The sequence below is a fragment of the Salmo trutta genome, chromosome 29, assembly GCF_901001165.1.
Source record: "Salmo trutta chromosome 29, fSalTru1.1, whole genome shotgun sequence".
Taxonomy (NCBI): Eukaryota; Metazoa; Chordata; class Actinopteri; order Salmoniformes; family Salmonidae; genus Salmo; species Salmo trutta.
Genome location: NC_042985.1, coordinates 11,232,887 through 11,254,209, shown reverse-complemented (window position 1 = coordinate 11,254,209; position 21,323 = coordinate 11,232,887). Strand labels below are relative to the sequence as shown.

Here is a 21,323-nt window from a genome sequence, read left to right as displayed (position 1 = left end):
GAAACAACATGATAGAGAGGAGAGAGAAACAACATGATAGAGAGGAGAGAGAAACAACATGATAGAGAGGAGAGAGAAACAACATGATAGAGAGGAGAGAGAGAAACAACATGATAGAGAGGAGAGAGAAACAACATGATAGAGAGGAGAGAGAGAAACAACAGCAGAGCAGATGGAGGGATGATGAAATGCTTTTGATGTGTTTTTAGTGTGTAGCTGTTCTTTCATGTTGTTGTTTTACAAACCATATCGCCCAATGTAGGACAATAAAGTGTTCTGAATCAGAATCAGAATGAAATAAAACACAACAGTAATGTAGGTTTGAAAGGTGGTTAATCTGCAGTGGACGTGAGCATGCAGATAAAGATGCTTGAGGTAGACAAAAGCTCTCTCCCTTTCCACTGGAACAGATACAGTAACAGCTATGAAAGGTTATGTAAAGTCTAGGTTAAGATACTCCCACTATATAACCACATAGACAGCTTCATACTTTAATGATCCCTGCAGGGTAATTCAGTTCATCAAGACACAGAGAAGAAAACATAAGTTGCATGCTATATTTTACTGCAAAAAAAACCTGAACACTTTTATTATGCAACTTATTTGCAAGAACATAGAGTGAGAAACAGTCAACGACCTAGCGGTGAAACCTTGGGCCAAGCTAGCCAAGAGAAACAAGTCGGAGGGTGTTATTTCACCACCGGGAGGTGAAATCCGGGTCATATCCTTTTCCTGGGACAACCAGATGCTGGTTTCCTTTTCTTAAAAGCACAAACGGCAGGAACAAAGCTACAGCTGCTAAAGCGTTGGCAGTGGCAGTGTGGCACTGACTGACTGGCATTGACTCTGTCAGATCCAAATCCTTCCTGGGTATTTGCACTGTGGTTTACTAATGGGAATTAGTATAGCTTAGTAGAAGTGTTTTGTGGAATTAGTAGAAGTTCTTGTGAACTCACTTTCAGTCAGGTTTCAACACAACAATAGTCATTATCATGAAAAACAAGCATAGCATCCCATATTCAATTGACAGTGGTAAACTATTGTGTGTAAGTGTGTTCATGTGTGTATGTGTGTGTATGCTCTCCAATCCCGTACAAGCACTCACTTTGTTTTTGGCCTTGATGTCCACTCCTTTCTTCATCAGCTCCCGCATTTTGTCTGTGTCGTTCCTCTTCGCTGCATCGTGGAATTCCTTCTCCGACCGGAGCACTGTGGACAGACATGGGCCATGGGAAGGAGGAAGGGAGAAACAGGAACAAGCATCAGGCTCTATCTCTGTTCACAAGGAGGCGGCAGGTAGCCTAGTGGTTAGAGCATTGGACTAGTAACTGCAAGGTTGCAAGATCAAATCCCCGAGCTGACAAAGTAAAAACATATAATTCTGCCCCTGAACAAAGCAGTTAACCTACTGTTCCTAGGATGTCATTGAAATTAAGAATTTGTTCTTAACTGACTTGCCTAGTTAAATAAACAAGGCCTGTTCCCTTCACTATAAACTACTGTTAATACTTTACTTAAATCCTGCAGGTATAATGCTTTATAACTTGTTATAAGCACATATGAGCCTTTTATAATGCTCTCTATCCATCTGATTTACATGAAGATATTCTCTCATATCTTTTCCTATCTCTTCCTCTGTCCAATTTCCTATCTCTTAAATATCTATCCAATGGATTTTGTGATGTATGGATCGCTGCCTCAGCCGTGGATTGATCTGTCAAATGCATTTTTTTGCCTTCATGTTGATGTCTGTCTTTCTTTTTTCTTTACCCCCTTTTTCTCCCCCATGTGTCCTCCAAACCTCCATGTCATGTGTCCTCCAAACCTCTGAGTCATGTGTCCTCCAAACCTCCAGATCATGTGTCCTCCAAACCTCCGTGTCATGTGTCCTCCAAACCTCCATGTCATGTGTCCTCCAAACCTCCGAGTCATGTGTCCTCCAAACCTCCGAGTCATGTGTCCTCCAAACCTCCGTGTCATGTGTCCTCCAAACCTCCGTGTCATGCGTCCTCCAAACCTCCGAGTCATGTGTCCTCCAAACCTCCGAGTCATGCGTCCTCCAAACCTCCGTGTCATGTGTCCTCCAAACCTCCGTGTCATGTGTCCTCCAAACCTCCGAGTCATGTGTGCTCCAAACCTCCGAGTCATGTGTCCTCCAAACCTCCGTGTCATGTGTCCTTCAAACCTCAGAGTCATGTGTCCTCCAAACCTCCGTGTCATGCGTCCTCCAAACCTCCGGGTCATGTGTCCTCCAAACCTCCGAGTCATGTGTCCTCCAAACCTCCGTGTCATGCGTCCTCCAAACCTCCGAGTCATGTGTCCTCCAAACCTCCGAGTCATGTGTCCTCCAAACCTCCGAGTCATGTGTGCTCCAAACCTCCGAGTCATGTGTCCTCCAAACCTCCGAGTCATGTGTCCTCCAAACCTCCGAGTCATGTGTCCTCCAAACCTCCGAGTCATGTGTCCTCCAAACCAACCGCCCTTCTTAACACCTGCACGCTTAACCCGGAAGCCAGCCGCACCAATGTGTCAGAGGAAACTCCGTTCAACTGACAACCGAGGTCAGCCTGCATGAGTCTCTAAAGCGCGATGAGCCAAGTAAAGCCCCCCCAGCCAAACCCTCCCCTAACCCGGACGACGCTGGACCTGGGATCGAACCCAGGTCTGTAGTGACGCCTCTAGCACTGCACCACTCGGGAGGCGTGATGCCTGTCTTTCTATAGACTCTGTGGTAATGCTGTAGGGCCAGCAGATTGAATTCCAATCATAGGTTGCGTTCCAAATGGAACCCTATTCTCTACGTAGTGCACTACCTTTGACCAGGGCCTATAAGTAATGCACTATTCGGGTGACATTTGAGAAGCAGCCATAGTCTGGATGAATGAACGGCCATCAGCAGGTCCCTAAGGCCCTGTTCTCACTCAGGTTGGCAACTGATGTAGCCTCAAACACATTTGACACAGTGGTTGTGATACAGATGATATTTATTTTGTCATCCAACGGACAGTTTGTCTACACAAAAACATTCACACACCCATAGTGCCATAATTTTGTGGGGTGCAGAAAAGACTCTCTGTTGTTGCATCAGGGTTCACCATAGCAGCACCCACTCGTAGCACGCGCTCCAGCAGGTATATCTCACTGGTCACCCCCAAAGCCAATTCCTCCTTTGGTAGTCTTTCCTTCCAGGTCTCTGCTGCCAATGACTGGAACGAACTGCAAAAATCACTGAGCTGGAGACTCATATCTCCCTCACTAACTTTAAGCACCAGCTGTCAGAGCAGCTCACAGATCACTGCACCTGTATGTAGCCCATCTGTAAACAGCCCATCTATCTACCTCATCCCCATACTGTATTTATTTATTTATCTTGCTCCTTTGCACCCCAGTATCTCTACTTGAACGTTCATGTTCTGCACATTTACCATTCCAGTGTTTAATTGCTATATTGTAATTACTTCGCCACCATGGCCTATTTATTGCCTTACCTCCCTTATCTTACCTCATTTGCACTCACTGTATATAGACTTTTTGTTTTATTTTGTTCTACTGTATTATTGACTGTATGTTTTGTTTATTCCATGTGTAACTCTGTGTTGTTGTATGTGTCGAACTGCTATGCTTTATCTTGGCCAGGTCGCAGTTGTAAATGAGAACTTGTTCTCAACTAGCCTACCTGGTTAAATAAAGGTGGAGTAAATAAAAGAGCCATAGCTGCCTGTCGTTTCACCTCCCAGGAACTTATTAACGGTTAAATCAACATTGGGGAAAACATTAATGTAGAAATCTCACACTACATTCTCACTTTGTGTACACAACATACTGGATATGGCAAACATGTGAGCGCGACTGAACTGTTTCTATATTGATAACTATGATTGTTCTGTGTGGTCTTCCTACTATATTCATGAAGCGTCTTAGTGCTAGGATCAGTTTCGTCCTTTAATCACAATTAATATGATTATATGGGCAGGGGGGAACTGGTCCTAGATCAGCACTCTTACTCTGAGACTCTTTATGACTACAGACGCTGGTTTCTCTTATGAGACATTGACAGACAGGTTGAGACTGACCTAGATCTGTCTATCCCGGAGGTTATATTCTTGTACTATGCACAACATTGTCAGGCCTACATCAAACGGTACATTGAGCATTACAAGTCAGAAAACTAGTGCAACCAGTGGAGGCTGCTGAGGAGAGGATGGCTCATAATAACTACCCTTAACTACACCAGTGGAGGCTGCTGAGGAGAGGACGGCTCATAATAACTACCCTTAACTACACCAGTGGAGGCTGCTGAGGAGAGGACGGCTCATAATAACTACCCTTAACTACACCAGTGGAGGCTGCTGAGGAGAGGACGTCTCATAATAACTACCCTTAACTACACCAGTGGAGGCTGCTGAGGAGAGGACGGCTCATAATAACTACCCTTAACTACACCAGTGGAGGCTGCTGAGGAGAGGACGGCTCATAATAACTACCCTTAACTACACCAGTGGAGGCTGCTGAGGAGAGGACGGCTCATAATAACTACCCTTAACTACACCAGTGGAGGCTGCTGAGGAGAGGACGGCTCATAATAACTACCCTTAACTACACCAGTGGAGGCTGCTGAGGAGAGGACGGCTCATAATAACTACCCTTAACTACACCAGTGGAGGCTGCTGAGGGGAGGACGGCTCATAATAACTACCCTTAACTACACCAGTGGAGGCTGCTGAGGAGAGGACGGCTCATAATAACTACCCTTAACTACACCAGTGGAGGCTGCTGAGGAGAGGACGGCTCATAATAACTACCCTTAACTACACCAGTGGAGGCTGCTGAGGAGAGGACGGCTCATAATAACTACCCTTAACTACACCAGTGGAGGCTGCTGAGGGGAGGACGGCTCATAATAACTACCCTTAACTACACCAGTGGAGGCTGCTGAGGAGAGGACGGCTCATATTAACTACCCTTAACTACACCAGTGGAGGCTGCTGAGGGGAGGACGGCTCATAATAACTACCCTTAACTACACCAGTGGAGGCTGCTGAGGAGAGGACGGCTCATAATAACTACCCTTAACTACACCAGTGGAGGCTGCTGAGGAGAGGACGGCTCATAATAACTACCCTTAACTACACCAGTGGAGGCTGCTGAGGGGAGGACGGCTCATAATAACTACCCTTAACTACACCAGTGGAGGCTGCTGAGGGGAGGACGGCTCATAGCAACTACCCTTAACTACACCAGTGGAGGCTGCTGAGGGGAGGACGGCTCATAATAACTACCCTTAACTACACCAGTGGAGGCTGCTGAGGAGAGGACGGCTCATAATAACTACCCTTAACTACACCAGTGGAGGCTGCTGAGGAGAGGACGGCTCATAATAACTACCCTTAACTACACCAGTGGAGGCTGCTGAGGGGAGGACGGCTCATAGCAACTACCCTTAACTACACCAGTGGAGGCTGCTGAGGGGAGGACGGCTCATAATAACTACCCTTAACTACACCAGTGGAGGCTGCTGAGGAGAGGACGGCTCATAATAACTACCCTTAACTACACCAGTGGATGCTGCTGAGGAGAGGACGTCTCATAATAACTACACTTAACTACACCAGTGGAGGCTGCTGAGGAGAGGACGTCTCATAAAAACTACCCTTAACTACACCAGTGGAGGCTGCTGAGGAGAGGATGGCTCATAATAATGGCTGAAACGGAGTAAATGGAATGACATCAAACATATGGAAACCATGTGTTGGATGTACCATTCCACCCATTCTGCTCCAGTCATTACCCGAGCCCGTTCTCCACAATTAAGGTGCCACCAACCTCCTATAAGTGCAATGATAAACTAGTGAAAAAACAACAGCTAAACACCTCACCACCAGACCATGGTTTCACAAACTAGGTCCTGCTAATATTCTAGAAGAGGAACAGGAGCTCCAGCAGTAGAACATTTGAGGTGCCGGTCCTCAGCTCCAGCGATCTCATGCCCAAGTCAAGCACTACTACAATATCATATTTCAGAAGTAATGCAAATGGTATAGGCTATGGTTTCATCCTATAAGGGGGAACCATATGAGCCCTGTCATGCAGCCCTACAACCATCATGTTGCAATATGATAACATAGCCTAGTGTTTCAACTGGCTTCAGTTCATGGTAGCTCTTATCAATTAATCAATTATTCTGACTGTATCTGTTCTGATACAGTGTTCGCGCTTTCAATAACCTGCTATAGGCAGGCTAGCCTAGACTAGTACAGTTTATAGGCCAGATGAGCAGAGTAGGCATCACAAAAACCAATACATACAGCTATTCCGTTAGTAATGAGATAATTATACATTCTTACAAATATCATCCTCTGAAACCAGATCGTCCTCCATTCTGTCAGTTATTCCAGAACGGCACTGATTCAGTTGATTTCATTTTTTGTCGTAATCCGCGATCTGATTCCCATCAAATAGTCTATTATCTGGATCCAGCTATTCTACTATGCAGTCGAAGTGCCGCACACATCCGGGTGTTGAGTGTTGAGCGTAGAGGGACCTGCCCACATTCATTGCCTATCATTTAGATCTGAGAGAGAATAACTGGAACGGTCTATCATCTCAGATCGCAATAATATTTAGCCTGTAATGCTGCGCATAGATGTAAGCTAGGCTTTCTGCCTCACATAAAGCCTTATAATACTGTATTATTGCCCCTAATGTGTGTAGCCTAATAAATATATTTTTGTTGTTTTAAACCAGCTTGGCTGTTATTTATTACGCAGTATATATTCTTACAAGTCATTATAGCGCATGATCTATAAAACATCATACAGACTTTAATAACCAGTATGTTATGATAAAGCATTATAGGCAGGTACTTCATAGAAAGTTTTACCGAATATAATTGAATTGTGAAAAAATGTTGAAACCCCGGACTGTTTGTTTGCTCATAGCTGACACAATCACATGTCTTGGGAAATCTACTCTCTCATCTTATGGCAAACACATCTCTGCCTTCTGCATCCATTGGGCGACAGAGAGAGAACAGTCAATAAGAAACCCCAGACTGTTTGCTCATAGCTGACAATACTGAAACGAAAGAACAATCTTTGCCAGTCATCATGTATTCCACAAGAGGGAGACCTCTCTAAGCAATTCCTTACGATTTAGGTATCTGCATTTTGAAGTAGCCAGTATGAATCTCTTATCACATGTTTCTTTAACTCCCATCGTATTTATCTGTTCTTGATTATGGTGATGTTATTTATCAGCTGCTACTAGTCTTAAACCTTTAGATGCCATCTACCATAGTGCCCTTCGTTTTATTACAGGTGACCGTTTTGATACTCATTACCACATCCTGTATCATCTCATCTAACTTTAGTGTTGAAGTATAGACACCCGAGTTGCCTAACCAGTTCACATGATTGGTTAACTGTTGAGGTTCCTTGGGTCTACAACGAGTTAGGTAAATCTGCTTCAGTTTTAATGCACCCTATCGCTGGAACATTTCATCTTGATGTTCTGGTGCTGTTAGGGCAAATTTAAAGTATTGATTGGGGACTTATTTGTGGAAGAATGTAACTGTTTTCTGGGTGATTTGTGATGTTTTATTTGTGCTTTCCAAGACTGTGTTTTTGTATTATAATGTTTATATACAGTACCAGTTAAAAGTTTGGACACAGCTACTCATTCCAGGGTTTTTCTTCATTTTTTTGTATTTTCTACATTGTAGAATAGTAGTGAAGACATCTAAACTATGAAATAACACATATGGAATCATTTAGTAACCAAACAAGTGTTAAACATTTGATTCTTCAAAGTAGCCACCCTTTGCCTTGATGACAGCTTTGCACACTCTTGGCATTCTTTCAATCAGCTTCACAAGGTAGTCACCTGGAATGAATTTTAACAAACAGGTGTGTGTCGTTCTGCCCCTGAACAAGGCAGTTAACCCACTGTTCCTAGGCTGTCATTGAAAATAAGAATTTGTTCTTAACTGACTTGCCTAGTTAAATAAAGGTAAAATAAAAAAATAAAAAAATATATTATGGCAAGAACAGCTCAAATAAGCAAAGAGAAATGACATTCATCATTACTTTAAGACATTAAGTTTAATCAATCTGGAAAATTTGAAGAACTTTTAAACTTTCTTCAAGTGCAGTCACAAAAACCATCAAGCGCTATGATGAACTGTCTCTCATGAGGACCCCACAGGAAAAGAAGACCCAGAGTTACCTCTGCTGCAGAGGATAAGTTCATTAGAGTTACCAGCCTCAGATTGCAGCTCAAATAAATGCTTCACAGAGTTCAAGTAACAGACACATCTCAGCATCAACTGTTCAGAGGAGACTGTGTGAATCAGGCCTTCATGGTCGAATTGCTGCAAAGAAACCACTACTAAAGGACACCAATAATAAGAAGAGACTTGCTTGGCCAAGTAACATGAGCAATGGACATTAGACCGGTGGAAATCTGTCCTTTGGTCTGATGAGTCCAAATTTAAGATTTTTGGTTCCAACCACTGTGTCTTTGTGAGACGCATAGTAGGTGAACGGAGGATCGCCGCATGTGTGATTCCCACCGTGAAGCATGGAGGAGGAGGTGTGATGGTGTGGGGGTGCTTTTCTGGTGACACGGTCTGTGATTTATTTAGAATTCAAGGCACACTTACCCAGCATGGCTACCACAGCATTCTGCAGCAATACGCCATCCCATCTGGGTTGCGCTTAGTGGGACTATCATCTGTTTTTCAACAGGACAATGACCCAACACACCTCCAGGCTGTGTAAGGGCTATTTGACCAAGAAGGAGAGTGATGGAGTGCTGCATCAGATGACCTTGTCTCCACAATCACCCGACCTCAACCCAATTGAGGTGGTTTGGGATGAGTTGGACCGCAGAGTGAAGGAAAAGCAGCTGACAAGTGCTCAGCATATGTGGGAACTCCTTCAAGACTGTTGGAAAAGCATTTGAGATGAAGCTGGTTGAGAGAATGCCAAGAGTATGCAAAGCTGTCATCAAGGCAAAGGGTGGCTACTTTGAAGAATCTCAAATATAAAATATATTTTGATTTGTTTAACACTTTTTTGATTACTACATAATTCCATATGTGTTATTTCATAGTTTGGATGTCTTCACTACTATTCTACAAAGTAGAAAATATTAAAAATAAAGTAAAACCCTGGAATGAGTAGGTGTGTCCAGAATTTTTTACTGGTACTGTATATATTATATTTTCTATTATTATTGTTATAATAATAATAATAATAATTATTATTATTATTAATTATTATTGTTATAATTATTATTATCACTGCGTTGTTGGGAAAGAGCTCTCAAGGTAAGAATGTTACTGTTTTGTTTTACACCTGTTGTATCCTGTGCACATGGCGAATATACGTTCAAACTTTGAAACTTATTTTGCAGTCAAACAATTCTAGCCTAAGCTTAAGGTCGGTAAACAATCCCATATTTTGGTCCCTAACTCTCAGAATCCGTAGATTACTTGATGGGTATCAATAAAGTGAGGTATGTTGGTGAAAGTGTGTTTTGCATTCTGTAGGCCTACATCAAAACATAACATTTCATTTAATCTGGAACTGAAGAGATTTCTACACTAGCCAATACAGCTGAGTGACCAGGATCCACTGGCGGATCAAGGCTCTTTTTGAGTTAAGTTAAAGGGATAGTTCACCCAAATTAAAATGCTGATATCGGTAACATTGAATTGCATTAGAATGTGCCACAAATGCTAAAAAGTTAGCATTTTGAAACTGTGGCCAGGTAAAGAAAAAGCATGTATTCCTGTCATTATTTAATACATAGACTGCTTAAAGGGTAAGAAAACCAATGTGTAATTTTGTAATTTGTGTGACCTGTCCCTTTAAAGCCTGTTTTTTTGCTGGAGGTACATTTGGTTCAGTCGGTCGGAGGCTGAACCACTTCTGTATGACAGAGAGCCCATCAGAGGAGATTTCATGGGGAGCATGATGGCACACAAGCTGCCAAAGTCTCTGTACTGTAGGGAGCCTGTGTGGTCAAATCAAATCAAATGTTATTTGTCACACGCGCTGAATGCTTACTTACAAGCCCTTAACCAGCAATGCAGTTTTAAGAAAAAAAAAGTTTTAAGAAAGTATAAACTGAAGTAAACAATAAAAATAATAAAAATAAATAAAGAAGAAAATAGAAAGTAACGAGGCTATATACAGGGGGTACCGGTACAGAGTCAATGTGGAGACTATATACAGGGGGTACCGGTACAGAGTCAATGTGGAGGCTATATACAGGGGGTACCGGTACAGAGTCAATGTGGAGACTATATACAGGGGGTACCGGTACAGAGTCAATGTGGAGGCTATATACAGGGGGTACCGGTACAGAGTCAATGTGGAGGCTATATACAGGGGGTACCGGTACAGAGTCAATGTGGAGGCTATATACAGGGGGTACCGGTACAGAGTCAATGTGGAGGCTATATACAGGGGGTACCGGTACAGAGTCAATGTGGAGGCTATATACAGGGGGTACCGTACAGAGTCAATGTGGAGGCTATATACAGGGGGTACCGGTACAGAGTCAATGTGGAGACTATATACAGGGGGTACCGGTACAGAGTCAATGTGAGACTATATACAGGGGGTACCGGTACAGAGTCAATGTGAGGGCTATATACAGGGGGTACCGGTACAGAGTCAATGTGGAGGCTATATACAGGGGGTACCGGTACAGAGTCAATGTGGAGGCTATATACAGGGGGTACCGGTACAGAGTCAATGTGGAGGCTATATACAGGGGGTACCGGTACAGAGTCAATGTGGAGGCTATATACAGGGGGTACCGGTACAGAGTCAATGTGGAGGCTATATACAGGGGGTACCGGTACAGAGTCAATGTGGAGACTATATACAGGGGGTACCGGTACAGAGTCAATGTGGAGACTATATACAGGGGGTACCGGTACAGAGTCAATGTGGAGGCTATATACAGGGAGTACCGGTACAGAGTCAATGTGGAGGCTATATACAGGGGGTACCGGTACAGAGTCAATGTGGAGGCTATATACAGGGGGTACCGGTACAGAGTCAATGTGAAGGCTATATACAGGGGGTACCGGTACAGAGTCAATGTGGAGGCTATATACAGGGGGTACCGGTACAGAGTCAATGTGGAGACTATATACAGGGGGTACCGGTACAGAGTCAATGTGGAGGCTATATACAGGGGGTACCGGTACAGAGTCAATGTGGAGACTATATACAGGGGGGTACCGGTACAGAGTCAATGTGGAGGCTATATACAGGGGGGTACCGGTACAGAGTCAATGTGGAGGCTATATACAGGGAGTACCGGTACAGAGTCAATGTGGAGGCTATATACAGGGGGTACCGGTACAGAGTCAATGTGGAGGCTATATACAGGGGGTACCGGTACAGAGTCAATGTGGAGGCTATACAGGGACAGGGAGTACCGGTACAGAGTCAATGTGGAGGCTATATACAGGGGGTACCGGTACAGAGTCAATGTGGAGGCTATATACAGGGGGTACCGGTACAGAGTCAATGTGGAGGCTATATACAGGGGGTACCGGTACAGAGTCAATGTGGAGGCTATATACAGGGGGTACCGGTACAGAGTCAATGTGGAGGCTATATACAGGGGGTACCGGTACAGAGTCAATGTGGAGGCTATATACAGGGGGTACCGGTACAGAGTCAATGTGGAGGACTATATACAGGGGGTACCGGTACAGAGTCAATGTGGAGGCTATATACAGGGGGTACCGGTACAGAGTCAATGTGGAGGCTATATACAGGGGTACCGGTACAGAGTCAATGTGGAGGCTATATACAGGGGGTACCGGTACAGAGTCAATGTGGAGGCTATATACAGGGAGTACCGGTACAGAGTCAATGTGGAGGCTATATACAGGGGGTACCGGTACAGAGTCAATGTGGAGGCTATATACAGGGGGTACCGGTTACAGAGTCAATGTGGAGGCTATATACAGGGGGTACCGGTACAGAGTCAATGTGGAGGCTATATACAGGGGGTACCGGTACAGAGTCAATGTGGAGGCTATATACAGGGGGTACCGGTACAGAGTCAATGTGGAGGCTATATACAGGGGGGTACCGGTACAGAGTCAATGTGGAGGCTATATACAGGGGGTACCGGTACAGAGTCAATGTGGAGGCTATATACAGGGGGTACCGGTACAGAGTCAATGTGGAGGCTATATACAGGGGGTACCGGTACAGAGTCAATGTGGAGGCTATATACAGGGGGTACCGGTACAGAGTCAATGTGGAGGCTATATACAGGGGGTACCGGTACAGAGTCAATGTGGAGGCTATATACAGGGGGTACCGGTACAGAGTCAATGTGGAGGCTATATACAGGGGGTACCGGTACAGAGTCAATGTGGAGGCTATATACAGGGGGTACCGGTACAGAGTCAATGTGGAGGCTATATACAGGGGGTACCGGTACAGAGGCAATGTGGAGGCTATATACAGGGGGTACCGGTACAGAGTCAATGTGGAGGCTATATACAGGGGGTACCGGTACAGAGTCAATGTGGAGGCTATATACAGGGGGTACCGGTACAGAGTCAATGTGGAGGCTATATACAGGGGGTACCGGTACAGAGTCAATGTGGAGGCTATATACAGGGGGTACCGGTACAGAGTCAATGTGGAGGCTATATACAGGGGGGTACCGGTACAGAGTCAATGTGGAGGCTATATACAGGGGGTACCGGTACAGAGTCAATGTGGAGGCTATATACAGGGGGTACCGGTACAGAGTCAATGTGGAGGCTATATACAGGGGGGTACCGTACAGAGTCAATGTGGAAGGCTATATACAGGGGAGTACCGGTACAGAGTCCATGTGGAGGCTATATACAGGGAGGGGTACCGGTACAGAGTCATGTGGAGGCTATTACAGGGGGTACCGGTACAGAGTCAATGTGGAGGCTATATACAGGGGGTACCGGTACAGAGTCAATGTGGAGGCTATATACAGGGGGTACCGGTACAGAGTCAATGTGGAGGCTATACAGGGGGTACCGGTACAGAGTCAATGTGGAGGCTATATACAGGGAGTACCGGTACAGAGTCAATGTGGAGGCTATATACAGGGGGTACCGGTACAGAGTCAATGTGGAGGCTATATACAGGGGGTACCGGTACAGAGTCAATGTGGAGGCTATATACAGGGGGTACCGGTACAGAGTCAATGTGAGGCTATATACAGGGGGTACCGGTACAGAGTCAATGTGGAGGCTATATACAGGGGGTACCGGTACAGAGTCAATGTGGAGGCTATATACAGGGGGTACCGGTACAGAGTCAATGTGGAGGCTATATACAGGGGGTACCGGTACAGAGTCAATGTGGAGTCTATATACAGGGGGTACCGGTACATAGTCAATGTGGAGGCTATATACAGGGGGTACCGGTACAGAGTCAATGTGGAGGCTATATACAGGGGGTACCGGTACAGAGTCAATGTGGAGGCTATATACTGGGGGTACCGGTACAGAGTCAATGTGGAGGCTATATACAGGGGGTACCGGTACAGAGTCAATGTGGAGGCTATATACAGGGGGTACCGGTACAGAGTCAATGTGGAGGCTATATACAGTGGGTACCGGTACAGAGTCAATGTGGAGGCTATATACAGTGGGTACCAGTACAGAGTCAATGTGGAGGCTATATACAGGGGGTACCGGTACAGAGTCAATGTGGAGGCTATATACAGGGGGTACCGGTACAGAGTCAATGTGGAGTCTATATACAGGGGGTACCGGTACAGAGTCAATGTGGAGGCTATATACAGGGGTTACCGGTACAGAGCCAATGTGCGGGGCACAGGTTAGTCGAGGTAATTGAGGGTACATGTAGGTAGAGGTAAAGTGACTACGTATAGATATACTAAACAGAGAGTAGCAGCAGCATAAAAATGGGGGAGGGGGGGGGTCAATGCAAATAGTCTGGGTAGCCATTTGGTTAGCTGTTCAGGAGTCTTATGGCTTTGGGATAGAAGCTGTTAGGAAGCCTTTGGACCTAGACTTGGAGCTCTGATATCACTTGCCGCGTGGTAGCAGAGAGAACAGTCAGACTAGGGTGCCTGGCGTCTTTGGTAATTTTTAAGGCCTTCCCCTGACATCGCCTGGTATAGAGGTCCTGGATGGCAGGAAGCTTGGCCCCAGTGATGTACTGGGCCGTACGCACTACCCTCTGTAGTGCCTTGCGGTCGGAGGCCGAGCAGTTGCCATACCAGGCCGTGATGCAACCAGTCAGGATACTCTCGATGGTGCAGCTGTAGAACCTTTTGAGGATCTCAGGACTCATGGCAATTCTTTTCAGTGTCCTGAGGGGGAATAGGTTTTGTCGTGCCCTCTTCACAACTGTCTTGGTGTGCTTGGATCATGTTAGTTTGTTGGTGATGTGGACACCAAGGAATTTGAAGCTCTCAACCTGCTCCACTACAGCCCCGCCGATGAGAATGGGGGCGTGCTCGGTCCTCCTTTTCCTGTAGTCCACAATCATCTCCTTAGTCTTGGTTACGTTGAGGGATAGGTTGTTATTCTGGCACCACCCGGCCAGGTCTGTGACTTCCTCCCTATAGGCTGTCTCGTCGTTGTCGGTGATCAGGCCTACCACTGTTGTGTCATCGGCAAACTTAATGATGGTGTTGGAGTCATGCCTGGCCGTGCAGTCATGAGTCAACAGGGAGTACAGGAGGGGACTGAGCACGCACCCCTGAGGGGCCCCCGTGTTGAGGATCAGCATGGCAGATGGGTTGTTACCTACCCTTACCACCTGGGGGGCGGTCCGTCAGGAATTCCAGGATCCAGTTGCAGAGGGATGTGTTTAGTCCCAGGGTCCTTAGCTTATTGATGAGCTTTCAGGACACTATGGTGTTGAAGCCCTGAGCTGGAGTCAATGAGTAGCATTCTCACATAGGTGTTCCTTTTGTCCAGGTGGGAAAGGACAGTGTGGAGTGCAATTGAGATTGCATCCTCTGTGGATCTGTTGGGGTGATGTGTAAATTGGAGTGGGTCTAGGGTTTCTGGGATAAAGGTTTTGATGTGAGCCATTACCAATCTTTCAAAGCACTTCATGGCTACGGACGTGAGTGCTACCGGTCGGTAGTCATTTAAGCAGGTTACCTTAGTGTTCTTGGGCACAGGCACTATGGTGGTCTGCTTGAAACATGTTGGTATTACAGACTCAATCAAGGACATGCTTGTAATCCATCTGGCCCTGCGGACTTGTGAATTTGGACCTGTTTAAAGGTCTTACTCACATCGGCTGCGGAGAGCGCCGAGCTGGTGCTCTCATGCATTTTTGTCGGTGTTGCTTGCCTCGAAGCGCGCATAGAGGTAATTTAGCTCGTCTGGTAGGCTCGTGTCACTGGGCAGCTCGCGGCTGTGTTTCCCTTTGTAGTCTGTAATAGTTTGCAAGCCCTGCCACATCCGATGAACGTCGGAGCCGGTGTAGTACGATTCCATCTTAGTCCTGTATTGACGCTTTGCCTGTTTGATGGTTCGTTGGAGGGCATAGCAAGCTTTCTTATAAGCTTCTGGGTTAGAGTTTCACTCCATTAACCAAGGTCTCTGTACTGTAGGGAGCCTGTGTGATGGTGTGTAACCAAGGTCTCTGTACTGTAGGGAGCCTGTGTGATGGTGTTTAACCAAGGTCTCTGTACTGTAGGGAGCCTGTGTGATGGTGTGTAACCAAGGTCTCTGTACTGTAGGGAGCCTGTGTGATGGTGTTTAACCAAGGTCTCTGTACTGTAGGGAGCCTGTGTGATGGTGTGTAACCAAGGTCTCTGTACTGTAGGGAGCCTGTGTGATGGTGTGTAACCAAGGTCTCTGTACTGTAGGGAGCCTGTGTGATGGTGTTTAACCAAGGTCTCTGTACTGTAGGGAGCCTGTGTGATGGTGTGTAACCAAGGTCTCTGTACTGTAGGGAGCCTGTGTGATGGTGTTTAACCAAGGTCTCTGTACTGTAGGGAGCCTGTGTGATGGTGTTTAACCAAGGTCTCTGTACTGTAGGGAGCCTGTGTGATGGTGTTTAACCAAGGTCTCTGTACTGTAGGGAGCCTGTGTGATGGTGTTTAACCAAGGTCTCTGTACTGTAGGGAGCCTGTGTGATGGTGTTTAACCAAGGTCTCTGTACTGTAGGGAGCCTGTGTGATGGTGTTTAACCAAGGTCTCTGTACTGTAGGGAGCCTGTATGATGGTGTGTAACCAAGGTCTCTGTACTGTAGGGAGCCTGTGTGATGGTGTTTAACCAAGGTCTCTGTACTGTAGGGAGCCTGTGTGATGGTGTTTAACCAAGGTCTCTGTACTGTAGGGAGCCTGTGTGATGGTGTGTAACCAAGGTCTCTGTACTGTAGGGAGCCTGTGTGATGGTGTTTAACCAAGGTCTCTGTACTGTAGGGAGCCTGTGTGATGGTGTGTAACCAAGGTCTCTGTACTGTAGGGAGCCTGTATGATGGTGTGTAACCAAGGTCTCTGTACTGTAGGGAGCCTGTGTGATGGTGTTTAACCAAGGTCTCTGTACTGTAGGGAGCCTGTGTGATGGTGTTTAACCAAGGTCTCTGTACTGTAGGGAGCCTGTGTGATGGTGTGTAACCAAGGTCACTGTACTGTAGGGAGCCTGTGTGATGGTGTTTAACCAAGGTCTCTGTACTGTAGGGAGCCTGTGTGATGGTGTGTAACCAAGGTCTCTGTACTGTAGGGAGCCTGTGTGATGGTGTTTAACCAAGGTCTCTGTACTGTAGGGAGCCTGTGTGATGGTGTTTAACCAAGGTCTCTGTACTGTAGGGAGCCTGTGTGATGGTGTTTAACCAAGGTCTCTGTACTGTAGGGAGCCTGTGTGATGGTGTTTAACCAAGGTCTCTGTACTGTAGGGAGCCTGTGTGATGGTGTTTAACCAAGGTCTCTGTACTGTAGGGAGCCTGTGTGATGGTGTGTAACCAAGGTCTCTGTACTGTAGGGAGCCTGTGTGATGGTGTTTAACCAAGGTCTCTGTACTGTAGGGAGCCTGTGTGATGGTGTTTAATCAAGGTCTCTGTACTGTAGGGAGCCTGTGTGATGGTGTGTAACCAAGGTCTCTGTACTGTAGGGAGCCTGTGTGATGGTGTTTAACCAAGGTCTCTGTACTGTAGGGAGCCTGTGTGATGGTGTCTAACCAAGGTCTCTGTACTGTAGGGAGCCTGTGTGATGGTGTGTAACCAAGGTCTCTGTACTGTAGGGAGCCTGTGTGATGGTGTGTAACCAAGGTCTCTGTACTGTAGGGAGCCTGTGTGATGGTGTGTAACCAAGGTCTCTGTACTGTAGGGAGCCTGTGTGATGGTGTGTAACCAAGGTCTGCAATCACATCATTATAGAGATACGTGTTTGGCACCCAACATCCCCTAACAAGTCTCGTGTATGTCCTCTGTGTACTGTTAATATCAACCACCAGGGGTCCCTGTAAGAGTTCCCCATGCTCATTCCCCTTTCACTGCAAGTCAGTTTTGGTCAAATAGTGTGAACTAGTTTTTATGGCCATGAGGTAGGTGTGACAGTACAGTAAATTGGAGCTGAAATGACTAACAATATTGAGTTTTCTGATGAAACACCTACGTGTTGTAAGCGATGTGAGAGGTATTCACAGTTTGCTCCCTTCTGTCACACAGATGAACAGTGTTCAGTCCTAGTCAGACAGACTGTAGTTCTGTTATGGGTGTTGGCCAATGCACACTGTTGCTATGGGAACTAAGCAGATACAGGTTCCAATAATAAAATCTCCCCACCACCACACACTGTGAGAAATTATAGGAAAAATAATAAACAAGTTGGCCTTATTAACCAACACATTAAATGTTCACCTCATAATTTTGGTTTTGCTGTGAGATTCATTCGTACAGAGTAGATTGAGTTTCTGCAAGAGGGTTTGGTTTATAAATAACACACACACACACACACACACACACACACACACACACACACACACACACACACACACACACACACACACACACACACACACACACACACACACACACACACACACACACACACACACACACACACATCCCTCTCCTTCTCGGTAACTAAACCACAAGCCCATGTAGTCTTATGACCAGTCAGTCACATATTGAACGATATGGGTAATTTTGGGGTAATTTTGGGACAGTAAGGGTAATTTCTTTCTCTAAATTCACAAACTTTTTCTGAATCGCTTCCATGCCATAACTCTCAAGAATAAGGTTTCTCTGTGCCAAGTCTTACTTCACACGGACTGTACGGTAACATCATTGTTATGCAGTGGGCAGTGATTATGCCCAGTAGTCTCATTAGGCTTGGTACTGTGTCCCAAATGACACCCTATTCCCTGTACAGTGCACTACTTCTGACCAGAAGGAGTGCATGACATAAGGAATGGGGTGCTGTTTGAGATTTACACTTGGTATTCTATATTGGTTTGTTGGGAAGCAGCTGAGGGGCCATACGGTGAGTGGGCTGATGAGCATGATGATATCAGTTCCTCTCTCTCTGGTACCCTGTTCTCTGTAATCTAGTTACTGTACTATATAGAGCCCTGTCTCTCTGGTACCCTGTTCTCTTTAATCTGGTTACTGTACTATATAGAGCCCTGTCTCTCTGGTACCCTGTTCTCTTTAATCTAGTTACTGTACTATATAGAGCCCTGTCTCTCTGGTACCCTGTTCTCTTTAATCTGGTTACTGTACTATATAGAGCCCCGTCTCTCTGGTACCCTGGTCTCTTTAATCTAGTTACTGTACTATATAGAGCCCCGTCTCTCTGGTACCCTGTTCTCTTTAATCTAGTTACTGCACTATATAGAGCCCCGTCTCTCTGGTACCCTGGTCTCTTTAATCTAGTTACTGCACTATATAGAGCCCCGTCTCTCTGGTACCCTGGTCTCTTTAATCTGGTTACTGTACTATATAGAGCCCCGTCTCTCTGGTACCCTGGTCTCTTTAATCTGGTTACTGTACTATATAGAGCCCCGTCTCTCTGGTACCCTGTTCTCTTTAATCTAGTTACTGTACTATATAGAGCCCCGTCTCTCTGGTACCCTGTTCTCTTTAATCTGGTTACTGTATTATATAGAGCCCCGTCTCTCTGGTACCCTGTTCTCTTTAATCTGGTTACTGTACTATATAGAGCCCTGTCTCTCTGGTACCCTGTTCTCTTTAATCTGGTTACTGTACTATATAGAGCCCTGTCTCTCTGGTACCCTGATCTCTTTAATCTAGTTACTGTACTATATAGAGCCCCGTCTCTCTGGTACCCTGTTCTCTTTAATCTAGTTACTGTACTATATAGAGCCCCGTCTCTCTGGTACCCTGTTCTCTTTAATCTAGTTACTGTACTATATAGAGCCCTGTCTCTCTGGTACCCTGGTCTCTTTAATCTAGTTACTGTACTATATAGAGCCCCGTCTCTCTGGTACCCTGTTCTCTTTAATCTAGTTACTGTACTATATAGAGCCCCGTCTCTCTGGTACCCTGTTCTCTTTATTCTGGTTACTGTACTATATAGAGCCCTGTCTCTCTGGTACCCTGTTCTCTTTAATCTAGTTACTGTACTATATAGAGCCCCATCTCTCTGGTACCCTGGTCTCTTTAATCTGGTTACTGTACTATATAGAGCCATGTCTCTCTGGTACCCTGTTCTCTTTAATCTAGTTACTGTACTATATAGAGCCCTGTCTCTCTGGTACCCTGATCTCTTTAATCTAGTTACTGTACTATATAGAGCCCCGTCTCTCTGGTACCCTGTTCTCTTTAATCTGGTTACTGTACTATATAGAGCCCCGTCTCTCTGGTACCCTGTTCTATTTAATCTGGTTACTGTACTATATAGAGCCCCGTCTCTCTGGTACCCTGTTCTCTTTAATCTAGTTACTGCACTATATAGAGCCCCGTCTCTCTGGTACCCTGTTCTCTTTAATCTGGTTACTGTACTATATAGAGCCCTGTCTCTCTGGTACCCTGTTCTCTTTAATCTGGTTACTGTACTATATAGAGCCCCGTCTCTCTGGTACCCTGTTCTCTTTAATCTAGTTACTGCACTATATAGAGCCCTGTCTCTCTGGTACCCTGTTCTCTTTAATCTGGTTACTGTACTATATAGAGCCCCGTCTCTCTGGTACCCTGTTCTCTTTAATCTAGTTACTGTACTATATAGAGCCCCGTCTCTCTGGTACCCTGTTCTCTTTAATCTGATTACTGTACTATATAGAGCCCCGTCTCTCTGGTACCCTGTTCTCTTTAATCTAGTTACTGTACTATATAGAGCCCCGTCTCTCTGGTACCCTGTTCTCTTTAATCTAGTTACTGTACTATATAGAGCCCTGTCTCTCTGGTACCCTGTTCTCTTTAATCTGGTTACTGTACTATATAGAGCCCCGTCTCTCTGGTACCCTGTTCTCTTTAATCCGGTTACTGTACTATATAGAGCCCCGTCTCTCTGGTACCCTGGTCTCTTTAATCTAGTTAATGTACTATATAGAGCCCCGTCTCTCTGGTACCCTGGTCTCTTTAATCTAGTTAATGTACTATATAGAGCCCCGTCTCTCTGGTACCCTGTTCTTTATAATCTGGTTACTGTACTATATAGAGCCATGTCTCTCTGGTACCCTGTTCTCTTTAATCTAGTTACTGTACTATATAGAGCCCCGTCTCTCTGGTACCCTGTTCTCTTTAATCTAGTTACTGTACTATATAGAGCCCCGTCTCTCTGGTACCCTGTTCTCTTTAATCCGGTTACTGTACTATATAGAGCCCCGTCTCTCTGGTACCCTGTTCTCTTTAATCTAGTTACTGTACTATATAGAGCCCCGTCTCTCTGGTACCCTGTTCTCTTTAATCCGGTAACTGTACTATATAGAGCCCCATCTCTCTGGTACCCTGGTCTCTTTAATCTAGTTACTGTACTATATAGAGCCCCGTCTCTCTGGTACCCTGTTCTCTGTAATCTAGTTACTGTACTATATAGAGCCCCATCTCTCTGGTACCCTGGTCTCTTTAATCTAGTTACTGTACTATATAGAGCCCCGTCTCTCTGGTACCCTGTTCTCTTTAATCCGGTTACTGTACTATATAGAGCCCCGTCTCTCTGGTACCCTGTTCTTTATAATCTAGTTACTGTACTATATAGAGCCCCATCTCTCTGGTACCCTGGTCTCTTTAATCTAGTTACTGTACTATATAGAGCCCCGTCTCTCTGGTACCCTGTTCTCTGTAATCTAGTTACTGTACTATATAGAGCCCCATCTCTCTGGTACCCTGGTCTCTTTAAT

The 21,323-nt window shown here is 45.5% G+C and overlaps 1 protein-coding gene across 2 annotated transcripts in view; it reads right to left on the bottom strand.

The window, feature by feature from the left end:
* The window catches only part of ankdd1a (ankyrin repeat and death domain containing 1A), a 46,867-nt gene extending 40,297 nt beyond the window's left edge, over window positions 1–6,570 (bottom strand). Inside the window, exons 1-2 of one of the 2 annotated variants that reach the window (XM_029720807.1) lie at window positions 6,345–6,570; window positions 1,106–1,209 (exon numbers count right to left, since the gene is read on the bottom strand). In XM_029720807.1, the coding sequence (XP_029576667.1) occupies window positions 1,106–1,209; window positions 6,345–6,378 (138 nt within the window). In that variant the 5' untranslated portion in view covers window positions 6,379–6,570. The remainder of the gene's footprint in view (window positions 1–1,105; window positions 1,210–6,344) is intronic. The other variant, XM_029720808.1, reaches the window with a different exon arrangement.
* Window positions 6,571–21,323: the final 14,753 nt, after the last annotated feature.